This window comes from Toxorhynchites rutilus, chromosome 3 (genome assembly GCF_029784135.1).
Source record: "Toxorhynchites rutilus septentrionalis strain SRP chromosome 3, ASM2978413v1, whole genome shotgun sequence".
NCBI classification, from domain to species: Eukaryota; Metazoa; Arthropoda; class Insecta; order Diptera; family Culicidae; genus Toxorhynchites; species Toxorhynchites rutilus.
This window is the reverse complement of record NC_073746.1, coordinates 60,159,580-60,186,948: the sequence shown is the minus strand read 5'-3', so window position 1 is coordinate 60,186,948 and position 27,369 is coordinate 60,159,580. Positions and strand designations below refer to the sequence as shown.

General features: G+C 38.3%; 1 protein-coding gene across 1 annotated transcript; it reads left to right on the top strand.

Annotated features, from left to right (window-relative positions):
* The first annotated feature begins 1,205 nt into the window (after nt 1-1,205).
* On the top strand, nt 1,206-27,369 carry LOC129777898 (protein-glucosylgalactosylhydroxylysine glucosidase-like). The gene is made up of 8 exons (XM_055784472.1): nt 1,206-1,422; nt 9,013-9,356; nt 9,830-10,228; nt 13,596-13,998; nt 14,052-14,284; nt 14,351-14,438; nt 26,415-27,091; nt 27,156-27,369. Exons 1-8 carry the CDS (start codon nt 1,238-1,240, stop codon nt 27,320-27,322), a joined length of 2,496 nt encoding a protein of 831 aa, XP_055640447.1. The 5' UTR covers nt 1,206-1,237; the 3' UTR covers nt 27,323-27,369.

Below are 27,369 nucleotides of genomic sequence, written 5' to 3'. Positions count from 1 at the left end.
CACATACTCGCGAGAAGGGAATTATCATAATTTATAACAATTATTTTACGCTACTGTTTGACTTTTGCTCACCAACGTATACCGCCCTTCTAAAAGAACATTTTAATACACAACCATCAATCAGATTCATTTTCCCCGGAAGGTGAAGGCACCCTATGCAGCCAGCATTGAGAACGCTAAACGAGACGAGTAAAATGAATTCATGTTCGAATGCAAGATGACATGGCGTGAGCTTTCGCTACGTACGCTAATGAATCATTATGGGGCAATGATCGGTGATTTGCAGGCAATATGAATCAACAAACATGAATCTTCGACTGAAAAATCGTCAATTGAACAAAAGCTCTCTCAAAAACTCATTAATCATCCGAATAGCTGTGGTTGGCTCCAAAGGGGCGCCGAAGTGTTCCAATTCTCTCTACACACCAGCCTGCATGAAAATTTATGATCTTATGCTTCTCGCCATGGCGTGGCATCAACAAAGCTAATGACATCTTTATTCGACATCGAATTATAATTCATTAATATGTAAATTTTGTTTGATAGCTCTAGCTACCGAATTGGAGAAACACCGATAGAAAGTGCCACTACAGGAGAGAAGATAACGATGTCATGAAAAATATCACAAATGCCATCAACGGAGTGATCAATCAATTAGACCTTTGAAATTACTTTGAAATTAATCTGCAATTCATCATCGTTACAGCTAAAGGTCAGCTAGATTCAGCTTAATGCAAGCAAAATTCCCTTTTCTCGTGCTGCTTCGAAATCACGATCGGTGCGTTTCTCACCATTAGTATAATTTGTGCTCCGCAAAAAATACTTCGAACTCAAATCCAACCTTATTAACAAAATTCGTGTCGCGTGGTTTGAAACAACCCACCGAATGAAGACGTCGAGCGAATTGCTACGCTAATAGTCAATTATGCAAATCAGTCAGCTGCTAACTGCGACAGGAAACATGAACCCATCTCACAAGACGATAAATATCAAATTGGGCATGTATTCGGTTTCTGTGATTGTGTCAATTTGCTTCCCAACAATGCTTTAATGTGTCACTTTTTACGAACACAACCAGCTTCCTGACGTTGCTTAACCCGTTTGGGCCAGTAGTAGCGCAGCGCAGAAACGCTGCGTAATCACCACAAAAGTACACAACCGACGAAATTATCAGCATTTAAACTCTCTCAGTCGGAAAGCAAGGCACCACGGAAGTAGTGGAGTAAATGAAGCAAAAATGGTTGTACTGCTGCTGGTGATTCTCATACTTACTGGTAGTTATGCTAAACATTCGTTCAAAAGCACAAACCATGGGACTGTTGCAACAATGGTAAACGGGGTCATTTCTCAAGAAACCTCGTCGGGTCCACCAACTGTTGACGCCAGTGACAAAATGTTTGGTTCTCCAAAAGTGTCCGACTGGTAAGTTTTGCATGATTTGCGGAAGTATAGTACAACAGTGATCGTGAAAGAGGGAACGAGCAAAAAAACAAGCGATGGTGATGCATTTGTCGCATCATAATATACTAACGATTTAAAGAAATATTGTTCGCTTTGTCTTGAGCCGCAAACAGTGTTATTCATCTAAATTTCTGAAGATGTTTTCTTAGGATCTGTCTTGAAATATAAACTTCAATTCACTTTTTACTACATATGATAGTATTATAAACTGCGTTAAAATTTTCAAAATAAATCTTCAGTAGAAAGTTGTGGTGGCTCTGAAAAGAACCGGTGAGTTTGCGAATTCGTTTTTATGCTTTCAATTCCTTCAAAACGGTAATTTTATTTTTTGAAATAGGAAGAAGTTACACGGGGCCATATCTGGAGAGTACGCGGTGCTTATTCAATCACATTCGTGCCATTTTAAGTTAAAATTTCGTTCACAATGACCGATTGATGAACTGGTGCAAAAACCAAGTGTCAAACCTGACTGTTTGCGACGAATTTTCTCCTTCAAACGCCTCATTACCCCAAGGTAATACTCTTTCTTGGCAGTTTGGAAGAAATTTCGAATGAACAATAAAACGAATATCGAAGAAAACAGTCAGCATTACCTTATCTTTTTGTCGACTTTGACCAAGTTTTTTCGGTTTCAACTCGTCTGCAGCGGTCCATGCTGATGAAACAAATTTGACCACTGAAAGCAGTAGTAGTACTATAAAAACAAACGAAAAAAATTGAAAAATGATCAGCAGGAAGATTTAAACTACAAATCCGTATATAATTGACAAAGCGTAAAATGTCGACATCTGGTAACGACATTTGAGCTTGCGACCTACCTGACTTTCACTTAACCACTTGGCTAAACATTTTCTAATATTTCTACAAAAACTCTTCTTTGTAATATGAAATAATCATCTGATACAGTTTTCGTTTTATATTTTATATTTGTTTACACAGTGGAGGCGATCTGGCGTAGTGGTAACATCCATGCCTCTCACGCTGAAGGTCACGAGTTCAATTCTCACTCCCGACATTCTTCCAAAAATGGGAGTAAAAGTGACGAACCAGCCAAAATGAATTGAAAATCACTATAATACAGATAAAAAAAATATTTGTTTACAATTTGCGAAAAAAACGTGTACTCTATTACATAAAACAAATATTTGTTACGGAAAACAAAATGTTTATTCATGATTTTTATTTTTGAATTGAGTTTATTTCATCCATTATCTATTTCGCTTCTCAAATGGCGCAACACGAAGTCAGCGCCGTCAACGCCGTTGTCATTGTGTCTTGATTCGTAGCATGTAAGAACAAACGAACGCCATTGCGGGGAAATGACTTCGGCAAGATCATATTCGATCAAACGAAAGTGAATTATCCAGAAAAACGTTCAATCGGAAAACACTGTCTGGAATAGCACCCGTCCGATTGAGCGAAAAGCATTAAGCGCAGCCGACAGTCGGCGAGGAGCATGAATTACAGAGCCGTGTTAAAATGGTTACCGTTAGGCGATTTCAATGTTTTATTTTTTAGAAATGTAGAACAATGGCGGAAGAAACATATAATCACCTGTGACCCTATGCATGTCAACTGGAAAAAGACCGCTACCTTCGCTATTATAGCAATAACAAGCAATAAAAATAAAAATCTCATTATTTTCGTGACGGAAGTAATAAATCATGGCTCAACCATCTTCAGATGATTCAACAAAACCAAGGCTCTTGTCACTCCACTAAAGCTTTCTACTCAAGAATTATTTCAAAAAAGTTTGTTGCATTCTAAAATAATATCCGTAGTGATGAACAAGCAGATTGAATGAAATGATTTCGGTGTCCTACAGTAAAAATGTGCTCGTGTTCTAGTCACAATCCCCTACATTTTTTTAGAACAAGATAATCGCATGAACAAGCATCAAAATAGCGAAGAGTACAACCATCAACCATCGCGTAACCATGTTGAATTATAGAGGCTTTAAACTTCTTCAGTTCATTCGTATCTAGCCTTGAAGAGGCCTATTAGAAAAACTAAAACTTACTTTCGGCCTAGAGAAACTACACTTTTCAAGTCTTACCAATCAACATGTACCGTTTTACACGATTGCTTGAGAATGAGACTCATTGCGGCTCGATGAATACCAAATGATGAGACATGCCAGAACGAGTCAACTGTTTGTCACACTCGTAACACTTACCGTTACCGTAACTTACCGTTACCGTTTTGACTCATATTCCGGACAGAATCAAATTCCGAACACTTCATTTTGAAACGTAAATTTACTGAACTTTCATGTTATAAATAATTAAACAATGAAAACACGACATTCTTCGTGTAATTCGTATAATTTATAATAATAAGTATTTGCAAGAAATTGACAATCAAAACCTGTAGTAAAATGTTTGTGTTAGCAGATTCCGTAAAAAACAAGCATCAGTTTCAGTGGTTGTTTTCACTGTTTGGTTTGCTGTTTTCAGGTTATGTGCTAGAACAAGTAATTCATGTAATGGATGAAAAAGTGATCTTTAATTAAAACATAATGTGATTTTTAATGAGTGAATCTTGTTTAAAATAAGTATTAAAGTAGTGTTCAGAATCAGGGCCCGAAATCTACGAAGGTGAAAAATGAAGACCGACTCTACTCTTAGTAGCTTCGCTTCGACTAGAACTGCTTCGGCAGTCGCCTACAACAAAAAGTGACTTGACTAGAAAATGAATTGACTAGCGTTGACTAGCGAGGATGACTGGTGAACTAGTCCAGTCAGTGGTTATTTCAACTGACTCGACAAATGAGTACAAATCTGCCTCTTTATTCAACTGACTTCAATCCACACTTCCATTTCCCCCTGACACTAATTTCATACCCGCGTACGCAATCTTATTTTACGTCCATATAAAGAGGAACGAGAACTTAACTCTTTGTGGTCGTTTGTCTGCTCTCAGCCACCACAGCAAGAAACCATGCCAATCTTATGTTTTACTCAACCAAGTATCAGTTTATGCTTTTCCTAAACGTAGCTTGATGTCTAGTGAACCTGTTCACGAGTCAATACGATGCTCCTATGAGTAATAGATAACGGTGCTCAGTATCAAACAAAGTAGTCACCCACACAAGACAACGCATAGCGCGTTGAATGCATAGGAATGTGGGATAAAAATCGTAACAGCAGAATTAAGCCATTGTAACACTTTGGTGTGATGGAAAAGATTGTTCATAAGTATCAGAACTACTGTTTGCAGTTCACGAAATAAAATTAAAAAAATGTTTATTGTTTATAACCTTGTATCACATATCATGTATCATGCATGTATCACTGTTTTTTTTCAAGGAAAAATAATTAAAAATAATTCCGACCAGTACGATACCCATGCATAAATTTAATACGACTGTAAAGGGTTCATTTTTTATGCAAAAAAGTAGTTACCACATCAATGGACGGTTTATTGTCTACCCATTGGAACTCAAACCTACGAACTTAGTCATTTATCAAGTATGCTATAAAGGTCCTCGCGTTAGAATTAGTAAATAGCGTGCAAATTAGCGCACACAAACTGCACGCTATTTTATACGTGTGAGTAATTTTCGTGTACGATACAAAAGAATCTAGCTCACCTGTAGCGTATATCAAACCACGTTGAAACATCAAACATCGATGCATGCAGATGTACATGGGAGAGAGAAAGAGAGGAACGAATTCGTATTGGGGGAAGTCGAAACGGTAGAGGAAGACAGCCCGACTGACTGTTTAGTCGTTTTGGCGGAGAAACTGCGTGAAGAAGCCAAAATTCATTATTAATTAAATACAGATATCAGTCAGATAGTCAGCTGATTATCCTCAGTTGACTATGACTATGCGGAGACCTGTGCAGAATATGAATCAAGTTTAGAAGATTGATTCAAATTCCGAACAGTAGATTTTGAAACACAACATATTGGATATCTGTCTAATTGTACAGACCTGTAATGCGACATGGACATTTTTGTAAACATCCTTTGCACATGTTTCTACAACACGATAACTTTTTAGGTTTGTTTTTAACTATTTTCCAACCATTTTACTAGATGATGTATTTTGCACACTTTTCAGCTAACATTAGAAATTCTATTTCCACTTGTTTTTCACATTGTGTTGTGTTTGTTGTCCAATTACAGGTCACAAACGCCTCTAATGCAACATTGATACGAGGCACCTCTCAATATCCAATTAGAGGCAAATCACTGTACAGCAATAATTTACTAATGCTGTAGCAGTATGAGAGAGTAGCACTTTTTTTATTATTTTTAAGCTCATTTAATGTTACAAATTGGGATGTCAAAAGTTGTGCTAAAAATTAATTTCGGGTGCACGCTGTGAGCTGGCTAGAGAACATGGTCGCCACAGGTTACCCAATTTGTGGAGAAATTCTTCAAATTAACGTGGTCCAGTATGAAAAAAAAATGAGTTTTTGGTTTGAGTTATAATTTAAACTATTGTTGGTTTTCTACCATGAAAAGGGTTTTGCAAATCAATGTTATTGTTTTTAAGTGGAGAAAAGACTCTATTGTATTCAAAAATCAAGATACTCTCGCGAAACAGCACCATTTTGAGTAATGAGACACTATTCAATGATCAACAAAGCTTAAGAGTTCTGAATTTGAGACAAATCAGTATACCGTATGCATAATGATTACACATTTGGTAATGTGAATATTTGAAAACATGTAGCATATGTTTTTAGCAAAGGATTTTAATCCTTTAGAAGACTTAGTATTGGATTTCAAACTAAGTTTATCGTCGATTGGGTTTCCGTTATTAGCGATAATCGTTTCAAAACGCTTCCAGATCGATCGATAAGTGCTGATAACATTCTCCGAATCCATTTCCCTCCAGACTCGTGCTATAGTTCGCTTGAAAGCACTCGTATTCAAGTGTCGCTTGGCACAGACCTCAGCCTTCATGAAACATCGTACAGAATAAACCAAAGAATTGAGATCTTGACTGGATGAATCCCACATGCTTTTTGACCAAAACGTGAATGTTTCTCCAACCATGTATGAAGGCCTGCGAATGACGGATCCCAATAATAGCATGTCCGAATAAGAACCTGAAATTATTGAGAACCAGAGCAGTGGGTCCAAAGCCCCAAAAAAGGAGGATGGTTGTAATAGCGGTTATCCATGGTTATAATGGAAAGAAAGTAATGGATAAACCCCTAAGCCAAGGTGTGACGCGACCCGTTCCAAGGGATAAATGGTAGGGGGGGGGTCTAAACCCTGCCATTAACGGAGCCTGTGGAGCACCAGGGCATCCTCCACAGTATCATCTGCCCTTGCTACATTAAGCCGGTCACTGATGCAGCGGACGTGAGACTCGTGAGACTTCTATGATTAATCCAAAGGACAACAATAAAAAAAACTTCGGGTTCCGGCATCTTCAACACTCCGACTCGCTATGAGTCGCTAGAGGATGATAGTGACGAATGTAGCGTCACTACAAAACTGAATCTAAAGTTGTAGATTCAACCGAAACCCACTCTTCGTGGAAAAAGAACCTCACCAAGGGCTACCACGACATCGAGCATGTTGTCTGGTCGTGTATCCGGTTCCATACTGCTCGCTCTCAGCTCTCTAGAGCACTGAGAGCACAAGGCAGACAATCGGATATCTCCGTCCGGGATATCTTAGGTAGCCGTGATCCTGATATTCTGCTTCATCTATACCTGTTCCTCAGAAATGCCGATGTCAACGTTTAAAGATGTTTCCTTCGTTGTGTCCCCGTTTCATATCCCTCCTATCCGATCGATAAACTTTTACTTAGTCGCGGCAATACATACACACACTCTTTACACATACACGGGTCAAAGGTTGTGCAGTCCACTGATCATTCAACAAGAGCCAAAGGTTGTACCGCTCATGACAACTCTACACGAACTGATGATTGCGCCGGCTAGTGACCATTCTATGCTGGATTCCTCGAGTCGAGAAAGACGCACTACTCTAGATATGAGGTACAGACTAGGGGGGCGTTGCTGATTAACGGTGAGCTGCATTCCAATAGGAAGTATCCCGTGTCGGGCACACGTACAGAGCATTGGAGACAGCAACATCCCAATTACGAAAACACTGGTAATACTAACCTCGAGCCAACCGCGAGTAATCGGTTACATATTACTAACATAGATAATAAGAAAAATTGTCAAAGTATTGAACTCCCGGCCCCGTGAGGCTATCGCCATATGAGCCTTGATAAAAATATATATTTTGGAAAAAAGGGGCAGAGAAAGAAGCTGAAGAACTTGGTCGCAGCTGGGATCCCTGCAAAGGAAGCTCGGCTGCAAGCACTGAGTCGGCATATTTGTGGGCCAACAAAACGCCCCCGAGGATCGGACAAAAAACCGATTCCCTAAAAAATCGAAGCAAAATTTCTGCCCCCGGCTGCAATCAATATGCCATATACGGCAGAAGAGCGGAAAATGCCCTAATTTAGCATTGAAATAAGTTTAGTAGAAAAACTACCGAATTATTATCTTTAAAATTTTGTGATGAAGATGTATGTTATTTTTCTCAAAACAGAAGAACATTTTGAAAAACAAACACTTATATCCATTACTGCTGTGCACTTTTCTGTACAATCGCATACATCCATGATTCGGTTTCCACAATCATTTACATGGCTTAATAGCCACACACACTTTTTTGTCAACGTTCTTTCATTATTATCACGAACAAATTATTTGGGATTTGTTTATTTGTTTATTGGTTAGATAAATGTTCAGAACATTGCGTTCTTTACATAGTATTATTAGCGTTACATTTGATGAGTACCTAGTTGAAATTTCTGGATCAAATATTACCCGTTGATCGTATTCAGATTGCAAACTAGAGAGATGGGACTTGCCTTTGACAGCCAGAGCAGTAATTTGAAGAATAAATACCAAGAAATTACGTGACAATGAGAGTATTGACAGCAAGTTGCTAATACTGAACTTGATTTTTAATTTATTGAGAAATAGTATTCTCATGTTTGGAACAGGTACAACGTATAAAAGAGACAACAGATGCTGCTTACTGCTTGAGCCATGTAAAATCTTTATAATTATTCTTATGAAAACCATACTTATCCTTCCTTCAAAATTATTTTTCCAAAAGTACATTGACCGTAAAACCACCGTCGATGACATAGCATCAAGATAAATTTCATATCAAAGGGTCAGTATTAATGAGAAGGGTCCGATTTTCCCACAATTATAAATGGTTTTGTTAAGTAATCCAAAATAATAATTCAAATGGAATGAAAGTGCTTTCCCCGGTTGCATTAACCTAGATTGTAACAACAAAAGTCCCCTCTTCTATGCCACAAAATGGTTCTGAACGCAGTACTTCCATCGAACTTTTAGAGCTGCAACAACACCGCATAATTATAGCCACATCATATTCACCCGCCAAAAGAGATTAGAATGAGCGGAAGTGGTGATAAAAATGTGCATTTTTAATCGTGGGATATTTGACTGGATTACAGAAAAAATATGCCATGACTGCACCTGTTGTTTTTTTTTGTGTGTGAGTGTTTTAACGAGTGATCCTGTTTTCAGCCCACCGTCGGCTGATGAGCGATTACTTCCGACGCTAGCGAATGGACATCTCGGTTTCACGGTATTCGAAGACGCGATCTACATGAACGGACTATACAACGGCCACCGGGGGTTGAGTCATAGGGCAAAGATAGCGAACGTGGCCAATCTTCGGCTCGCTGTGACCGATGATGGTGACGCCGTCGGTGGGAATCGCGAGTGGATGGACTTTGAGAAAGGCACGTTTCACGTCGATTATCGAGCGCCTAATCATAGCTACAGGGTAGTTCAACTGATCTATCCCCATCAATTCTACAATCGTGCGATCGTCAATCAATTCACGATCGAAAGACTCGCCAGCGAAGGTTAGTGGTGGTGTAAAACGGGGGTGGGCTGGAATTGTGGTGAGCTAATAAAACAGATGTAAATAATGACACGACAAAACATGATGCTCGCATATTAATCGCTGACCGCTTTATTTTTGAACGAATTAGAGGGACCGCTTGCGGTTGTACAGCTAGTATTACTGGGATATTGAATCAAATGCTATCTCGTTAGGGGATAGTGTGTGGTTTTGTATTTAAATCCGATCAACAGGAAATGGATAACTCCGCATTGTGGTGCTATATAAAAAATGACAACAAACTTTGGATTTCGTTGAAATACCACAGGAAGTTCATTAACATTTTTAAATAATAACTAATAAAACCCAACCATTCACGTTTCTAATGAGAGCCGCAAAGTATTTTTTTTTGTTGAATTTCTGGGCGAGTTTGATTACTGTAGAATGCTAGTTTATCTGCACAGTATACATCTAAAAATCCTCACATTGTTCTAGACGATATTCACATCGGCATCATTCAAAAAAACCCCTCTCCCGGCAGTGAAGACATCTTGTTCAGCTCCACGGAAACCTTCATCGCTGACCACGACGCGGAACGGAATATCAACCTGTCGCTATCCTCCTCGAAGATCCACCGGACCCAGACTGTAAACATCGACGAGGATGAATATTCATCAGCCGAGGCACCTTCGACGTTCCAAGTGCACCAAGCATGTGGCACCACCAGGGAGCTGGAAGATCCAGAGCATCCGCACCAGAAGCGACACGTTTGTGTTTTATGGAATCATGTTCCAGAAGAGCTCATACTGAAACGGTTCGAGCGCACGGTGTCGTACAAATTTATAATGACGGCTGACGAAAGCGCTGGTATCGCTCGAGAAGAGTTGCTTGATGGTGAGTAGCACGGCAGATAAAAGTTGGGATGATCAGATTTTTTTCTCGTGTTGCCTTGTGGGGGGTTCCAACTTACTATGTATGCGCCCTAGAGATACTAGAACTACGAAAAATTGAAACTGTTCTAGGAAACTCGAGGTTCCATGATTCTTGAATTGTAAAAAAATATTTCAAATAAACCCTCAACCCTTTCAATGCTGAGTCTTGTGACGTTAAGCGTTGCTGACCATTGAAGTTTATCGATCTTCCATTGAATTTCATACTATGTTGATTATTGCATCACCAACTACGGGTATAGGACCTGTAGTGTTATTAGAAGTATAACTAAAAATCAACTTTTTACGAGAGATAAAATTACAAGCTTATGAGTTGTCGGATATCAGTGACACATGACGGTAGCGTAGCCTTTTCAGGATGGAAGGCTTTGAAAAGCACTTTTCACAGTATTTGCAGGATTTTTCTTGGTCACATTTTTGTAAAACAAAGCTCAACTGAGCGATGTCGCATGCATGTAGTATTGTATGACGAACACGCCCTATCGAATACACTTTATGAAAAATGGATTGCACATTTAAAAAGCGATCATTCTGACATCATAAACCAAAAGTGCCCTTGGCAGTCTCAAAAATTCGAAAACGAAGAAGAAATAATTTTAATAAATTTTAAGGTGTGACTCAAGTATCTATTTTCAATCGACCTTAATCACAGAGAACTATCCAAAAGCAACCTTGATGGAACTTCTATCGGATAGCACAATCAATGATCTTTAAACATGCCACTTAGTATATGTTCCATATGCTGGGAACTGTGGGGTGGACTGTATATTTTTGATGTTGCTCCACTCATGGAGGCAACGGGTGCGTGGAAGGAACCCTCGCTTCATTCGACGGGTGGGAACCCCTGTGGTTCCGCTCCGTGCGGTGAAGATACGAAGTTCTAGATACGAAGCAATGAACATCGTTTGTTTATCCTTGTTTTGCGTCATCACATGTCTTCGTTTCTGATTGAGCTGTGGACGCGACCAAATTACTTACTCGCTGATGTCTCTGGCATTGTATTCTTTACATCAAACTGACGCCATTCCAATAAGGCTCTAAACTACACAATTGTGTGGGGAATCATCAAACTAGGCGTGTGTTATTTGGTTTCGAATGACAGTAACAAAACTATAGCGTAGTTCTACGTCAACAATGTGGTCGTGTCTTGGACACAACCTCCTATAATTTTTTATGTTGAATGTTTTTTGTTACTTGTTTTTTTTTTGTCTAAAGCCAATAATAATAATGGTATTTAGTTTGTTTTCAGTTTTTTAGATAGTAAGATTAAAAAACAATTGCGAAGTCTACAATATTTTGAGCATCGCGTAAACAATCATGAACAATTTAACATGAACCTCTTTTCATGAGATTACAAATTGGAAGTGAAATGATGCTGGGGATAGCCCTACCGGAATATTCGTAGACAAATTTGTTAGATAGATGGTTATAATGATTTTTTTTCTGAGTTGCGGGAGATCTGATTGCGAGTTCAGTGGGAATTTTATTCCTAGAATATGACGGACCTGAAGTGTTGGCTTGAATTGGGCTTGGGGATGCTCAGCTGTCTGGACTCGGGAGCGATCGCATTAGCTAATAATCGTATTATTTTCATTTTATCTTGTTTACTGGTTCAGATTGATAATACAAAAGTAAAATAATGAATTTTCGTGATTTTTTCTCGGATGTTAGGAAGAAAGTTAAGTTCTCGGATATTTTGGTTATTGTTTAAGGCATATTTGAAGGTATAGTTTTCATTTTTTGAGTGCACGAGTAATGATTATTACGCTGTTGAGAGCTGGATGCGTAGATGCTGTCTGAAGATCGGTACCTTGTTGGTGATATCGGTTCTGAAAAAATATGACAATGGATATTTTATTTTGTCAGTGTCGAATAGAATTGTGTATGAACTAAGGATAGAAGATTTTACTATTTTATAGAATTATATGAACACTAAAAACCTACCTACATTTATTATATACCTTTTTCCCTCTATTATAGTGACTTTCAACACTTTTGGCTGGTTCGTCACTTTTACTTCCATTTTTGGAAGAATTTTGGGAGTGCGAATTGAATTTTGCGCAATAACCATACATAAAAGCTATTGCATCCATCATCCTTAGAGGATTTCGACCCTCTGTTCTGGTTCTCAATAGTTTCAGGTTCTTTTTGGGACATGCTACTACAGAGATCCGCCATCTGCAGGTGCAAATGCTGGGTTCAATCATCATTTCTCTCAAAACGAATAAATCGCATAATTTCTGGGAAACGCTTTCGTTCGTCAGAAAAATTTCTTGTTCGATATGCAGCAGGTGCATATAAAATAGCATATAAATCTCGCAGAGGTAGCTAAATCCGTAGAAGTTATTTATTTATTTATTTATCATACTCTTACAGTATTGAAAATAGTATGAAGCGGAGATTTTCAAAGCCCAACATGGATGAGTCCTTGCTGATTATTTGCGAAAATTTTTGCGTTGTTTCGGGAAGACTTTATCATCAAAAACATAATTTTTGAAATTTCTAAGTCAATGTGCGCATGTGGTTTTCGTAGAATTGCCGAAATCTGACTAATAATTCGGTGTGCTTCAACTGCTCTTTTCAATAAGGCAATGCAATATGTTTCGACCTAGAAAATAACAAATAAGTTGTTCACGTTCGAAATGACGAACACTCTAGTTAAAATTCATTTCTTGTACTTTTCCATAGATGCGACACACAAAGTTCTCGTAATCTGGTAGAAAGCAGATGATGTTACTGTTTCAATACCCGTTCATTTCCCATCACTTCTATAGCTCCAAATTCTTTAATATACGAATGGAATCGCACATTTAACTAGAACATAACATTTGTTTATCAATTAATACACAATGCAAAAATAAGACTTTTTTTTATGTTGCACTATTCTGTTTACAAGTTTGAAATTATCATATAAATGTTATATTGTCGAGAAACAATCCTTGTGCCAGCTTTACAAACAAACAAATAAACTCTATATGCAATGTGAACATCCCTCTATTTAGCCACGATCAGCATAAGCCGCTAACGCTATTCACCTCCAGATGATAATATTGTTTCTTTTATTTTCCTCTTTCTCTCGTTATGCTTATTTCACCTCGAAATCAGACCAACGAAATAAATTTAATTCATTTCTTCAGTTCACGGTTCGGCGCGTCCTTTATACTAATAATAATACATAATTTCTTCGTCACACTTGCTGTAGCTTCGCTGTGTAGATCCTATCCTATCCAGCCAAGATCGAGTACCGTTTGGCAGTAACTTCAACTAAACAATAAACGTTAAATATTAACTTGACTTTATTCTATGCGCAGCAATCTCCCTGGACGACGAAGAACTGCTGAGAAATCATTCGAACATTTGGCATGCTTTCTGGAGCGATTTCAGCATACAAACTGATGGCAATCGTGACCTGGAGCTGGTAATCCAAGCGAGCATATTCTATTTGATAAGCAACTTTCCGTTAGGTGCATTGAATCGAACACGTGACTCGAAAGCCTATCGTTTCGGAGGGCTAAGCCCAACGGGACTCGGCCGGGGCGGTGGAACCAATCTAAACGACTACGAGGGACATTCGTTCTGGGATTCGGAGATTTGGATGTTTCCTGTGATTAATCTAATCGGGAACAAATTCTCCGAGATGATGGTTGATTACAGGTTCAGAACAAGAGCGGCGGCTCGGAACAATGCGAAGAGCAACGGTTATCGTGGAATCAAGTAAACTAACATGAGAAGAGCTTCAATATTCCGTAACTTATTTTAATTCCTAGATATCCATGGGAAAGCGCCTCGACTGGTGTGGAAGTTATCCAACCTTGTTGTCCGAGAATAGCACAATTCCAGCATCATGTCACAGCGGATATAAGTTTCGCACTCCGTCAGTACTTTTCCACCACGCATGATCTAGATTGGTTACTGGAACGCTCTTTGGCAACCGAGATCGCAGAGTTTTGGGCCAGCAGACTCTCATTCGATCCCGTTACTGGTCTGTACGATATTAAAGGTCAGTTCCAGCGTTAATCAAACACAAACAGTTAACCGAGAATTTCTCTCTTTACTTTGTTCACAGCGGTTATGGGACCGGATGAAGATCATGAAAATGTAACTAACAACGCATACACCAACGTGGTTGCCGCGTATGCGCTATATTTTGGCGAGTGAGTATAAAGTGTTGCCCATTTTATACCTGTTCACCAATTTCGGACCCTTTATTTTTGAATGGGAATGAATTTCGTGTTTGCCTTTGTTAATAGACTTGATTTGAGAATATTCTTCAAGGACGCCGCCCGTCAAAGTCAAATTATCTAGATAGAAAAGAGATGATTTATGATCCTATCACATATTTCTTCTTATTCGATATCCCCCTTCGAATCCCTGCACGGCAGCATTGCGATGATAGCAAACTACCGGTCTTACTCGCCAGATGGTGTTCCATCGTAAGAAGCATCCAACACACAGAAGGTACACTTCTCCAACTCATCTAAGTTCCAAACAACATTGACTGATACAAACGGGAATTCTCCCCAGCGCCACTTAGCGCTCAAATCGGCTGCAACAAAACATCGCTCATTCGAAAGCATCGGCTAATCTGGGATTTTGCTATATAAATTCCTGCGCCCGGCACCAATTCCACCTGTCAGGATTGCAGTAATTGAATCAAAATTTAAATTAATTAACTACTCGTTCGCGATGATGATGGGTCGGATCCGGTTTTCAGCGCGTTCTGGAGTTACCCGGCGCGCCACTTCATATCTTAATATTAATCTGACACAGAGTTTTTCGCACTTGCAACCGCGAGCGCCGCTCGGTTGGATCCAATTTACGGTGAATTGTACCGAAGGAAGGATCCACCACAACCGGCTGGAAGCTATGGGAGGCGCAAACCGGCGTTTTGCAGAAGGGCCAACACGCTCGCGAGAAGGCGTGAAACAAAAAATGTATTTGCGTGTAGTGCTGAATCAAGAGAACGGATCGGTCATAAAGTACGTGCACTGTTTCACTCGTAGCCGATCCTGTTGCGAGAATGTTGAACTTCGTTCTTGACACTGAAGTGTATGTGCGTAAGCGAGCTATTTTAACGGAAGATATCCCGACTACAGCATATCGGAAAAGCACAAACGTCTTGAAATTGCCTGCCAGACACTATCGAGGAGGAATAAGCTTTTCAAATCTCCTCTCAATCGGGCCCTCTTCTATGGTTGGATTTCGTAGAGAGCACCGCGATACGATACATGTGTGATATGGCAGCGCAAACCCAGTGAACGGTAGAGTAATAAATTAATTTTATGTGTATTTAATAACTGAATTGAGGGGAGCGTGATTGATATTCCGTTGGCGTGATCGATAATTGGCAAAAAAAGAATTGCAGTAATTGACTGCAGACATCAGGCAAATTTTGTTGTACACAAATCATTTATTTTGTGTACAACAGAACTTGATAGTGGAGCATTAAATTTAAAAAAGGCAGGTATACGAGCAAAACTTGAATGAGAGAAGATGTACTGTAATTGTGCCTTATTCTATTTTGTAATGTAATCTTTGACGAGCTCACACCATTTCTTATAATTTCGAAATATTCTTTCATTTGTTATGTTCTGCCATTTGGATTGTTTTTTATTCTAGTCTTTCTAGTGATTTTGCTATGTTGTTGTACAGTGGAATCCGTTTATAAAGACATCGAAGAGAGGTCATAATAAGCGTTTTATAAAAAAAAACTTTTTTTATGTAGATTTGTACTTATGCATGTAAAGAAGTCACTATATCCGACTTTTTTACAAAGAATTTTATTTGAATACCAAACTTCGTTGTGTAATTACGTAATAAAGGCGGTAGGTCAATATAAACGGAGTCATTATATACGAATTCTACTGTAATTTCATTTGAATTGAGTTGTGTTGTGACCAGGGCTCGGCATAGTCATAGTCAACTGAGGTAGTCAGCTGACTATCTGACTGACTATATCCGTCGGAAATGACTTTTGGCTTCTTCACGCAGTTTCTACGCCAAAACGACTGAACAGTCAGTCGGGCGTTTAGTCGCTATCTCCCTCTACCGACTCGACTATATCATTTCATTCTTCCCAGTCAAATTGGGCCTGATTCTTGAATACACTTCGAATACACTTCACGGTGGAAACGGAATGAAACGTATCCGCGATGACAACGGTACTGTGTCGACATCTGGATACGAGATTAGTTTCCCACTAAACTAATCATTATAATATCAAATTATCTTCAGAGGAAATTTTTGTATGAGATTATTATATCACATGAAGAAAACAAAGTTTTCCACTCACATTAAATACCAGTTTGATACGAAGAAGTTAATTTTCATTAATGACTTTTTATTTGAAAAGTGCTCATTATGCCTGAAAATTCATTATTATCTTCGACACTTCACTAACTCGTAAAACGTAGTTCAATGGCGTGCCGTTTATTTCGTATCCACCGTGAAGTGTATTCGAGAATCAGGCCCATTGTCTTAATTGCATTTTGAAGTGACTTCTCCCAAAACGAATTCGTTCTTCTCTCTCTCATGTATCATTATACATGCATCGATGTTTGAGTTCAACGTGGTTTGACATACGCTACAGGTGAGCTAGATTTTTTTGTATCGTACACGAAAATTACTCACAAGTATAAAACAACGTGCAGTGTGTGTGCACTATTTTGCACACTATTTACTAATACTAACGCGAGGACCTTTCTAGCATACTTGATAAATGTCTAAGTTCGTTGGTTTGAGTTCACGATGGGTAGACAATAAACCGTCCATTCACTAAGTGACTACTTTTTTGCATCAGAAACAAGTTTTCGTTCCTCTTTATATGGACGTAAAATGAGATTGCGTATGCGGGTATAAAATTAGTGTCAGGAAGAAATGGAAGTGTGGATTGAAATCAGTTGAATGAAGAGGCAGATTTGTATTTATTAGTCGCGTCAGTTAAAATAAAAAACTGACTGGACTAGGTCACCAGTCATCCTCGCTAGTCAACGCTAGGCAATTCATTTTCTAGTCAATTTTTTTTGTTGACGGCGACTGACGAAGTAGATCTAGTCGAAGCGAAACTACTGAGAGTAGAGTCGGTATTAATTTTTTACCTTTGAAAATTTCGGCACAGCACAGCGTCTACACCCAAAATTATTTTTAGCAAATGCTTTGGCATATCGATTTACTACATCAAATGAGCCTAAAAATAACAGAATATGTGCTACTCCCCATACTAGTATATCATTTGTATAATATATATGCTAAGCAATATAGGAGCATTATGAGCGGGCGAAACAAGAGACACATTGCAAAAAAGCACTCATTAAAGCTTTTCGCATACTTAGGCCACATGCACAGCCTAGACCGAAAAGGATATAGGTTCACGTTTATACTCTCCTTTTTACTGTTAGAATAAACTTTACAACTTCATTTTATAATGTGGTGCAATTTATCGCGCATGTATGTAACAGCACCAGTGGCTATGTGGGTAGCGTGTTCGTGTAAGACAGCCTTGCATTTCGGCCGGCCTTGGTTCGATCCCCGTGACACATCGATTGGACTCCCATGCTGACGTTCAGCTTGAGTGAAAGGGGATGTCTGCTCGCATACATACAAACATTTGAAAGCTTTTGAAAAACACGAAAAAGCATTTTTTTTGCCAAAGATGAAATATTTTCTGCCAACGCTAGTTTGGGTGTACAGATAATTCAACAGAAATTAGCGTTCTAGGAGGAATTGATCCCTTGAAGAGCTCATTGCACGCTGCCCAATATCCGTCACACTTCTACATTTTTCTTCTTTTAAAGAAAAAGGAACCAGAATCTTTTATACCATTTTATGGTGTGTGAGATGAATCTTCTGTTCACTCCAAGCACTTTCAGCTTCGTGACGATAAGTCTTACATATGTGTTCGACCACCGGGCGATATCATTGATGAATTACAGACTTAAAGTATGGTTGCTTCGTGTTTTATTTAATATGGCGTAATTTTCTGTCGTACGATGGGCAGGTAGCAATAGTTGCTGGTCATAGATTTTTGGGATTTCACACTGTAAGTACTGTTTTTTAAGTAATAGTCTTTCCCAGAATTATTGTCATTTAAGTAAAATGCGATCACATCAAAACAATACAACCAAATGCGACAATTTTTTTTTTGTTTCTATGATGAATATCATAAAAATGTACCGAATCAACAATTTTTTTTATAATATTCAATGTAAATATAATGGAGTTATTTTACATCGAAAATGCAAAATCAAAATATGAATACATCGAATAATTAGGTGCGATTAATAAAACAATGAACTATTTCCAACGTTAATACATTTTCGAGTTGAAATTTAGGCTATACGTTTTTTTTATCCAAGAGCGACCATCTAACAACGACAACACATTAGGGGCTGGCCATATACCACATGAACAACTTTAGTGGGGTAAGGTATAAAAAAATGTCCACGCTTGTCCACGGTAATAGGGGCGAGGGGTTTTGCATAATGTTCACGTGGACCTGTGAAATAATTTTTCCTAATAGTACATACTCGTCTATAATAAAAAAAATGTGTGAAATGTGCCCAGTATTTTCAAGAATTTCGAAACATTCCGCCAAGTCGGAGTACGCTGTATTTATGAATAGACTACCTAAGAGTGCTGCTCGGTCAAACATCCATGTTTTTTAATACGGCTGAACTTTCTTTCTGAAATTTGTTTTCAGAAAGTAACGCATGTGACTTGGGAGAGATGGATTTATTCCCATTGCTTGTAGACGATCATGCATTCTGCTAGGATGAAGACACCATCAATGAACTTTAGAATTTTGTAATAATAAAGGCGCGTAATAATCATTAAGTGAAGCAACATTGAAAATCTGTGTTTTCTTAGGTGCAGATTTCGATTCAGGTTCCCCTTCTGACTTAGAAACTACTCCGTTTCATTCGTAGCGTTTTTGAGAACTGTCAAGATATTGCAAAAATGGAAGACGAACAACAAATTCTTCCATGGGTGCACAAACTGTACCTCCAGAGATATGTTCCTGAAGGCGAAGGTCTTCTTTATTCAAATATGGTAATTCTTGCAATACGCTTCTATTGGGAAATCAGAGAAGTTCGTGTCGCCACGGATGACAATCAATCAGATTGAGGCACTGATCATGAATTATACTCTATACACTACACGTGAATTAGCAATACAGACATCCCATTTGGTGAAGCCTGGTTGCCTTAAACACTACAATGTATGGGATAAACATTGTTTAACCGAAAAATATTTGATTAAAAAAGTCTCATCCTCATCTTCTTCTTTTGTAGGAGAATTGTACCTCACCCTCATAAACGCAATGAAAAAAGTATTTGTAGCAAATCGTGACTCATGATGAAAAATTAAAACTATTAGAACATCGTTGGGCTGGAAAACCCTGGGACAAGGATAAGAACTCAAAACTCGGTTTTCTCTATGTTTGATGGGATGGGAAGAAATTCTGTATTATGAGCTTCTACCAAGCAGCCAGTCGTAAAAATTCCAATAAGGACTGCTCGCTATCGAAGAAACTGTAAACCTAGAATGACCCAATAGAATAGTCGTCGTGATTCTCCAGGACAATTCCAAATCTAATGCCTCTTTGACTCACCAGATATTGTACCTTCAAATTATCACTGATTCAAGTTCCTGTAAGAACTTCGACTCTCTTCTTGAATGGCGCCAACGTTCCCTGTGGAACTTTTGCCGTCTCAACGTATTATTAATACTTAGTTGAGATTTCTTAAGCCAAATAACACGCCTTGGATGTATTCCGAGGGGCAAGCTATAGAATACGCGTGACCACAGTGCAAGTCGAAGAAAATTTCTCTGACGAAAAATCCCCCGGTCAGAACGGGAATCGAACCCGAACACCCGGCATGATAATGTGAGACGCTAACCACTCGGCCACGAGTGCACTAATTCGACTCTCTGCATAGCCTCAATAAGTGCCTTGGCCAGCTTTTGACCAGGAGGTACTGAGGTACTGGAATTCAGAATGGATAGAATTTGCAATTAGCGTGAAGTATGACGAAATATTGAGGAAAAAACGATACATATGTGATCCAGAAAATGTATATCCATAAAAAATATATTTTTGATTTTTTAATTTTTTTCATATACTGCATGTGTTTTGTTTTGATTAGGCTCATATTAAAAAATTCAGAACTGTCTTCAGGGATGACAATTTGAGAGAGGGTATACATACTTCACTACAAATCAATCATTCATGGGTGGCTACAAACAGGTATGGGCAAAATCGCATCAATATTCGTTCAACAACACTCATTCACAGATAAAACTCACCCTTCTATTCTCCGTTTACGCCTCACTTTATTTGAGACAGAAATAATTCACCTATCATCTTCGCAAAGTTCTTTCTCGAGTTGAACGGAAAAATACTGTCTCGATTCCGCTCATCTATTCTCAAAGAATTTTGCATTCTCTCATTTGCATTTGCATTCTCTCGGAATCACGTTAGATGGTGATAGAATCAAATTGGATACTTTTGCTTGAGCCAGCGAGTGTCTCTGTAAAATCATTCGTTTTTCACTCAAATAGCAATCATTGAAACCTCGATCGCGCCAGTAAAATATAGATAGATAGTTGAAGTCGAGTTGTTCCCTGTGCACTATTGCAATGACATTTTTTTGTTTCTAGTATGAAACGATCTAAGCCAACGCAAAAGACCATATTAACGCAAGTTATTGGTGAGCGAGAAGATAGATTCATGTGCATTGTCGATAACAAATGCATTTGAATGCTGACAAGGAAGAGAGTAGAACGAAAAATGAAATCATCGTGCGATCTTTCCAAAGGAGTATTCATGCATCGAATGTTGTTTTTCACTCTTTGTTTTGATTTTCGGAGAGTGAAAAATAATCCATCGTACAATCTTACGATTGCTTGCTGCATTCTCTTTGCCATGATTATTCTAAGCAGATACAGTGATTTACATTCGTTTAGCCGCACTTGAACAAAAACTTGAAACACTTACAAAACAAATGGGAATGTTCTTTTTATCGGGATACTTATTTGCTGTAGTGATAGTATATTTAAGTCACTTTTATTGAAAGGACGTGCGTCACAATCACACACACACACACACACAAGGCGGCATCGGTGGATATAAACATTCAAACGTGGTTTTTTCCCGAGACATATGTTTAGCCGCAGGGTATAAAAATCGAGTTTTCGCCTTTATCACCAAGCCTTTATCTGTGTTTTTTGAAAAAATACTTGGGAATGTTCAATTTACAAGATAAATATTAGATGTGCAACGTAGGAAGCTGGTCATATTAGTGATTTACGTAGAATTTAAAGGAATGGCGAAAGGTATTCTATTGGCGGAAGAGGGGCGGAAAATAATAAAGATATTCAATGAACAAAAGTTTCCTAATCCCTCGATCGTAACAAAAATTGGTCTATCTGAGAAAGTGGTACGGAATTTTTTTAAATAGTGCCAGAAATGTGGGATATAACGACCAACAAATGGGAACACCAAAGTTACTTTGCGTCTTAAAGGTCGAATAAAACACGAAGCAACCAGGGAACGATGTCCTGCTCATACATTAAGGCAGAATCGGTTGTTCCAGTAACGAAGAGGCTTATTGCGCGCATCTTGAATGAGTCACCAAACTTCATGTGGAAGAAACCTGAAGGGAAGCCGAAACTGACCGCCACCCATAAGCAGAACCATCTCATTTTCGCCCGGCATTACATGGAATGGAAATCAGAATGGAGAAATGTTGTATTTTCCGGCGAAAAAAGATCAATTTTGATGGTCCGGACTGTTACAGTTGCTATTGGTACAATTTAAGTCAACGGCATGTCTTGAGATCGAAGCGAAACTTTGGGGCGGAAGGTTGACAGTGTGGGGAGCCGTTTCCTATCACAGAAAGCTTCCCGTTTGTTTCATTTTCACCCGAATGAACTCCGAAAAGTATCTTGAATTACTGGAGGACGTTTTGATTGGCTATATTGAGAATAACGCTACCGAGGATGTGGTTTTTTCAGCAGGATTATGCATAGATCCACGTTTCCAAGCAATCGAATGCCGAGAAGGACATTCCGCTTCTTGAACCTTGACCTGCTGGCAGTCGATTGCAATCCCATAGAGAACCTATGGAGAATCTTGGCCGAGATGGTCTATGCAAACGGATGACAATTTGACAACATTTCCAGTCTCAAGGCAGTAATTCAGGAATGTTGGGCTACAATCAATATGGCAACACTTCAATAGCTGTCTGACTATGAAAAAAAGATTATATGCGTTATTTTCATATGGATTTCAGCGGGAAACATCAAGACAACTTATATGGAATATGGAATTTGTTAAAAATTCAGTACAATACATCGTGATTCTGGTTTCTTTTACAAATGTAAATGTCGAATTTCGTTGTACTTCACCAAGCTACCAAACCGTATATGAGTTTCTTTCTGAGAAAGGGGCAATGTACTGATACTGCTACTGCTACTGCTACTTGCCTGATTATTTTATAACTTTTAATACATTATCTGTATTATTATTATATTTTATTACAATGAAACCGTTTAACTTAAAAAAAATCAAAAAAAAAATTAATTAAAAAAAATTTAATTAAAAAATTAAAAAAAATTATTTTATTTTTCTAGTCTAGTCTAGGTTCATCTGTCACTAGCCTATGTGTGAAGTTTCATGACATTTCGTTGATTTGTTCACAAACTACAGTTGTTCAAGTGTCACTACTTGAGCATTCGTAGAAAAAATGGAAACACACCCATACCTCGCTATACGGCCGCTCTTTATACGGCATTTCGCTACAACGGCCCTCTTCGATTAAGGCACGTTTTCGATTTACGGCCTAAAATGTTTCGCTAGAACGGTCAAAAAAAATTTCATTCTATGTCGATATGTCGACGAAATATAATTCCACTTTTGGCCCTTCGAGAACCAAATGAAAATGGGCCGTACAAACACCGCAGATACATCTTGCTCTGAAAGGCCAAAAGAGGCTGCGAATCCAGAAATCGTAAAACAAGTGCAATGACTCGTTTTGGACGTTCGTAAAGTAAAGATTCTAAAGTAATTGTATTGTATAGCATACCAAACAATTCATAGAGAATTTCCGATTCGATTGGTATGCAAATCATCAGAATTCGTACGCTGTGAAAATAGTTATTACTGTTTTCTGAACTGAAAGACGTAGTTCTACGTCACAAAATCTCTTTCAAATAATGACACGATTTGACTTTGACAGATAAATAACGCGTTACTAATAAAACAAGTGCTAATATTATTAGCCCGATGTAAGGTTATTATGCAACGTAAAATATGAGCACGTGTAGTTTGTAGACTTGTAACTTGTGACTAATATTATTAAGCTGATTATCCAATTGACTGAATGCGAATATCATACTAACAATTCTCCTCTTTCCCTGGCAACTTTATTTAAATTATTTATTAGTTTTTTTTTTATTGCGAAGCGCAATGAATGGTACTACTAAACACGCCATTCGGTTTATTCTTTGAGTAAATGCACTGGTTCAGGTCAATCACGAAGACCAGCAGGACAAAAATATCGGAAATGAATAAAAAATCGATTTCTCTGTTCTTTCACAAATTTTGTGGACTAACACAACTAAAAATTGATACAAAAAAAATTAGTTTCCGTCAAAGCAACAAATTAAACTTGTGCAGAATTGTGCAGACTTTCAAGATTACTTTTCGGTTTGTGGTGCGATCATTGTTTATTGAATTATATATTGAATACTATCTTTGTATGGAACGCTGAAGAAACCAAATGAAGGCTGGTTGATAAGGAAAATTGGGTTTGGGTTTGTGTTAGTTTACAAAATCTTTGGAAAAGCAAAAAAAAAAGATTTTTTTATTTCTCCCGATATTTTTGTCCATTACATCTATACACGCCAAGAAAAAATATGTTCGTAAAAAAAACTGAAGGTTGAGGCTTTAAAATGATGTATATACCAGAATGTTCCGATAACTTATTAACTTATAAGCCGAACATCCAAAAGTAGTGAAAAGACATCTGTATGGTGGGTTACGAATTCGAGTTTTAGCCCCTGTTAGTGAACATGAAATATTCTACATTGACACCCCACCACTTCCCGTTTATTGTTTGAAGAAAGTTAACCCTTTGCTTACTTTTTTTTCTAAAATATACAAGACATGAGGTGAGTAATCGTTTTGTCGAATAAACAAAGCTGGAATTCAATGAAAAAATCAACAATATTTTTTTTCTTTATTTAGAGTATTCTATACCCAGCTGGTTGCGAAATGGCCCGAACATCTCGTAAAAATATTTTCAGACCGACGGAACAAACTCTCGACTATGACTAACAAATCGACTCAAGATGTGACCTTTTGTTAAACAATCGTTCATACCATGACGTAAAAGTTGAACGAAGAAAGGTACAAATTAAGGGGATAGTACACTGTGGAAATTTGAAAAAAAATTACAAAAAATAATTTTAGCTTAAAATATTCTCTGGGATGTCTACTTTACTGTAGTTTTTATCCCAGGTTTGTCCGATGCTCCGTTCCAAAGTTACAAGCCAATAAGTGGTCCTAAGTATATGCGTGAGGAGCGCGGGTTCGAAATTTGAAACGCGTTTTTCTCGAAACCATGTTTTGCAAACTGTTGGGTGTTTTACCTCCGCAACGGTCCATCCGATTTTCATGGAATAGTTTTTCCCAGATTCTCCACTAAATTCTCGATTTTTGAGGCGAAACGCAATTAATACTTAATTAATTGATTAATTAATTAATACTTTGTAGAAGCCATTTTTTTCCAATATAAAGGAATCAAAAATCTTTCATATTTTCTAAAACTGCATTCATAACAAACACAGCTTCTGCTCTATGTGATGTACTTTCAAATTTAAGAAGAATTCAACTAGTTTAATTATTTTTCGATTCAATTGAAATTATTTTCACAATATAACCTTCCATCAATTGACATCAAAGCTAGCCTCACTTTATGAATCCAATCTCTGCCAATAAAATGGTCTATCGATTTTAAGGAATAACAGAGCAATCATTCAAGAGAAGCTTATCAACAACGGCTGCCCTAATTTTGGATCTTCGAAACAAAATTATATCATAAATGCTCTAATAAACATTTATGGTCCATACAGGCTTCCTTCCCAGCTTTATTTGAAGCCTTTTATGGAATGCAATGCTATCGATTTTTTCCCACGCATATTTAAACACGAACAGGAAAACCTGATATTTGTAACCTTCCCAATATTATCATTATTCAAAGACTGCAAACTGCCAACTCTCTTTCAGGATGATTCTAAACGAAACATTTGAACGGTGAATGACTGTTTTTCAAATATGCAGCATTGCATGCCGCATGACATTTATTATAGTACGACTAAATCCCATCATTTTCCTCCGCGAAACCCACCATTAATTGAGAATTTTCTCATCGAGCCCGATGTGTGCTATTGAACCAGAGAACTTTACTACCAACGAAATCCAACCAACCTCATGTTGTTGTAATCCGAACCCCCCGTTGTCATTTCTATTGCGGTCGATTGCGATGGCGATGGTGGTGAGAGCGGAAGGATTCACTTGGAACAGAGCAAATAAATCATAAAACCGTCCCATCCGTCCCGTGCGCTTACCAGACAGTGATTATCTGTGACTGCATTTATTAGAAAAACACTGTTATTCTCGTTCTCGATTCGGTCTTATTGCTCATACTTTTCTTTGATCTGCGCTGGGATTCGATTGATTTTACATGGGAAACGTTTCTTTTGAAGCCTCCCGTATGCTGCATTGATTCCGAGTTGAGCCGTTTGGTCGTCGTTTTCTTTTATGTCATTATTGTTAGTTCGTCTTTCTTCGAGCTGATCTGATTTTTATTAGCCAATCTTCTGGTTGCACTAGTGTCCCATTCCAATATAAGAAATGCCATGCACAATTCAATCCAATAGTTCAATTTTATTCAGTTCTATAAGTACTCAATTTGGCACAACATAAAAAATATAACTCAACACCCGTTGTGATCGGCAAGCATAATCATCTATTTCACTGAGATGGAAACGTGCGCTTCCCCCCCTCGCGCAAACACATTGTGATTATTTAAAGATTTCCGATGCCTCTTACCAATTCATCTTTACAGCTTGACCAAATGTCTGAAAGATGACAACAGATCTCCCGCCAGCGGCAATTGGAGCGCGTTGGCTCGGCGCATAAAACTGCTTTATGATGCCGAAAATGACTATCATCCGCAGTTCGAAGACTACCACTTAGGAACCGTTATCAAGCAAGCCGATACCGTGTTACTGGGGTACCCTCTTCAGTACCAGGAAATGACCACTCAAACTAGGAGTAATGATTTACGCTTTTACGAGAATGTCACAAGACGGACCGGCCCGGCGATGACCTGGGCTATGCATTCTATCAATCATCTTGATCTGGAGGAAATAGAGGATGCGGTGGAAAAATTCAACAGAAGCTACCAATGTTATGTGCGGGGTACCTTCAAAGTGTGGTACGAAGTAGAAGCCGGAAGTGATGGGGCTATCAATTTTATTACCGGTGCAGGGGGTTTTCTGCAGGCGGTTATTTACGGATTCGGAGGTGTTCGGTTATTTTTGGATCGTTTAGAAGTTCGAAATACAAGATTACCACCCGGTTCAACAATGTTTCGAATCAAAGGGTTGAAATATATGGGAGCAAACATGACCTTGAAGGCCACTGCCGAGAGAACTACTTTAGCGATATCCCAAATTATGCAAGATATAACAATACAAATAGGAGATAATCCTTCGCAGCTCGTGGAGTTAAATCGGATTTGTAAGGCGATTTCACATGAAAAAAAAACTATTATAAGCGTTACATATTTTTAATATATTTTCAGACGACATATCAAAAGTATCCACAGTGATCAGAGCAGCACACAATATTTACAATAATTGCCCGATATCGGAAGAAATTCTGAGCAATGTAAATGTCGTAAACAAACAACAAGAAGACGAATCGCTGAATCAAGTTTTCCTGTGGAAACATCGTTCCAACGGTTTCTGAATTATGTCCTTTTCACTACATTACATCAAATATGCTTTACGAATACT

Excerpts from the sequence above, each read along its gene's own strand:
- LOC129777898 (XM_055784472.1), top strand. The coding sequence starts at position 1,238 with ATGGTTGTACTGCTGCTGGTGATTCTCATACTTACTGGTAGTTATGCT. Across the intron at positions 9,357-9,829 it reads CGAAAGACTCGCCAGCGAAG|ACGATATTCACATCGGCATC; the intron begins GTTAGTGGTGGT and ends ACATTGTTCTAG. Across the intron at positions 14,285-14,350 it reads TGGTCTGTACGATATTAAAG|CGGTTATGGGACCGGATGAA; the intron begins GTCAGTTCCAGC and ends CTTTGTTCACAG.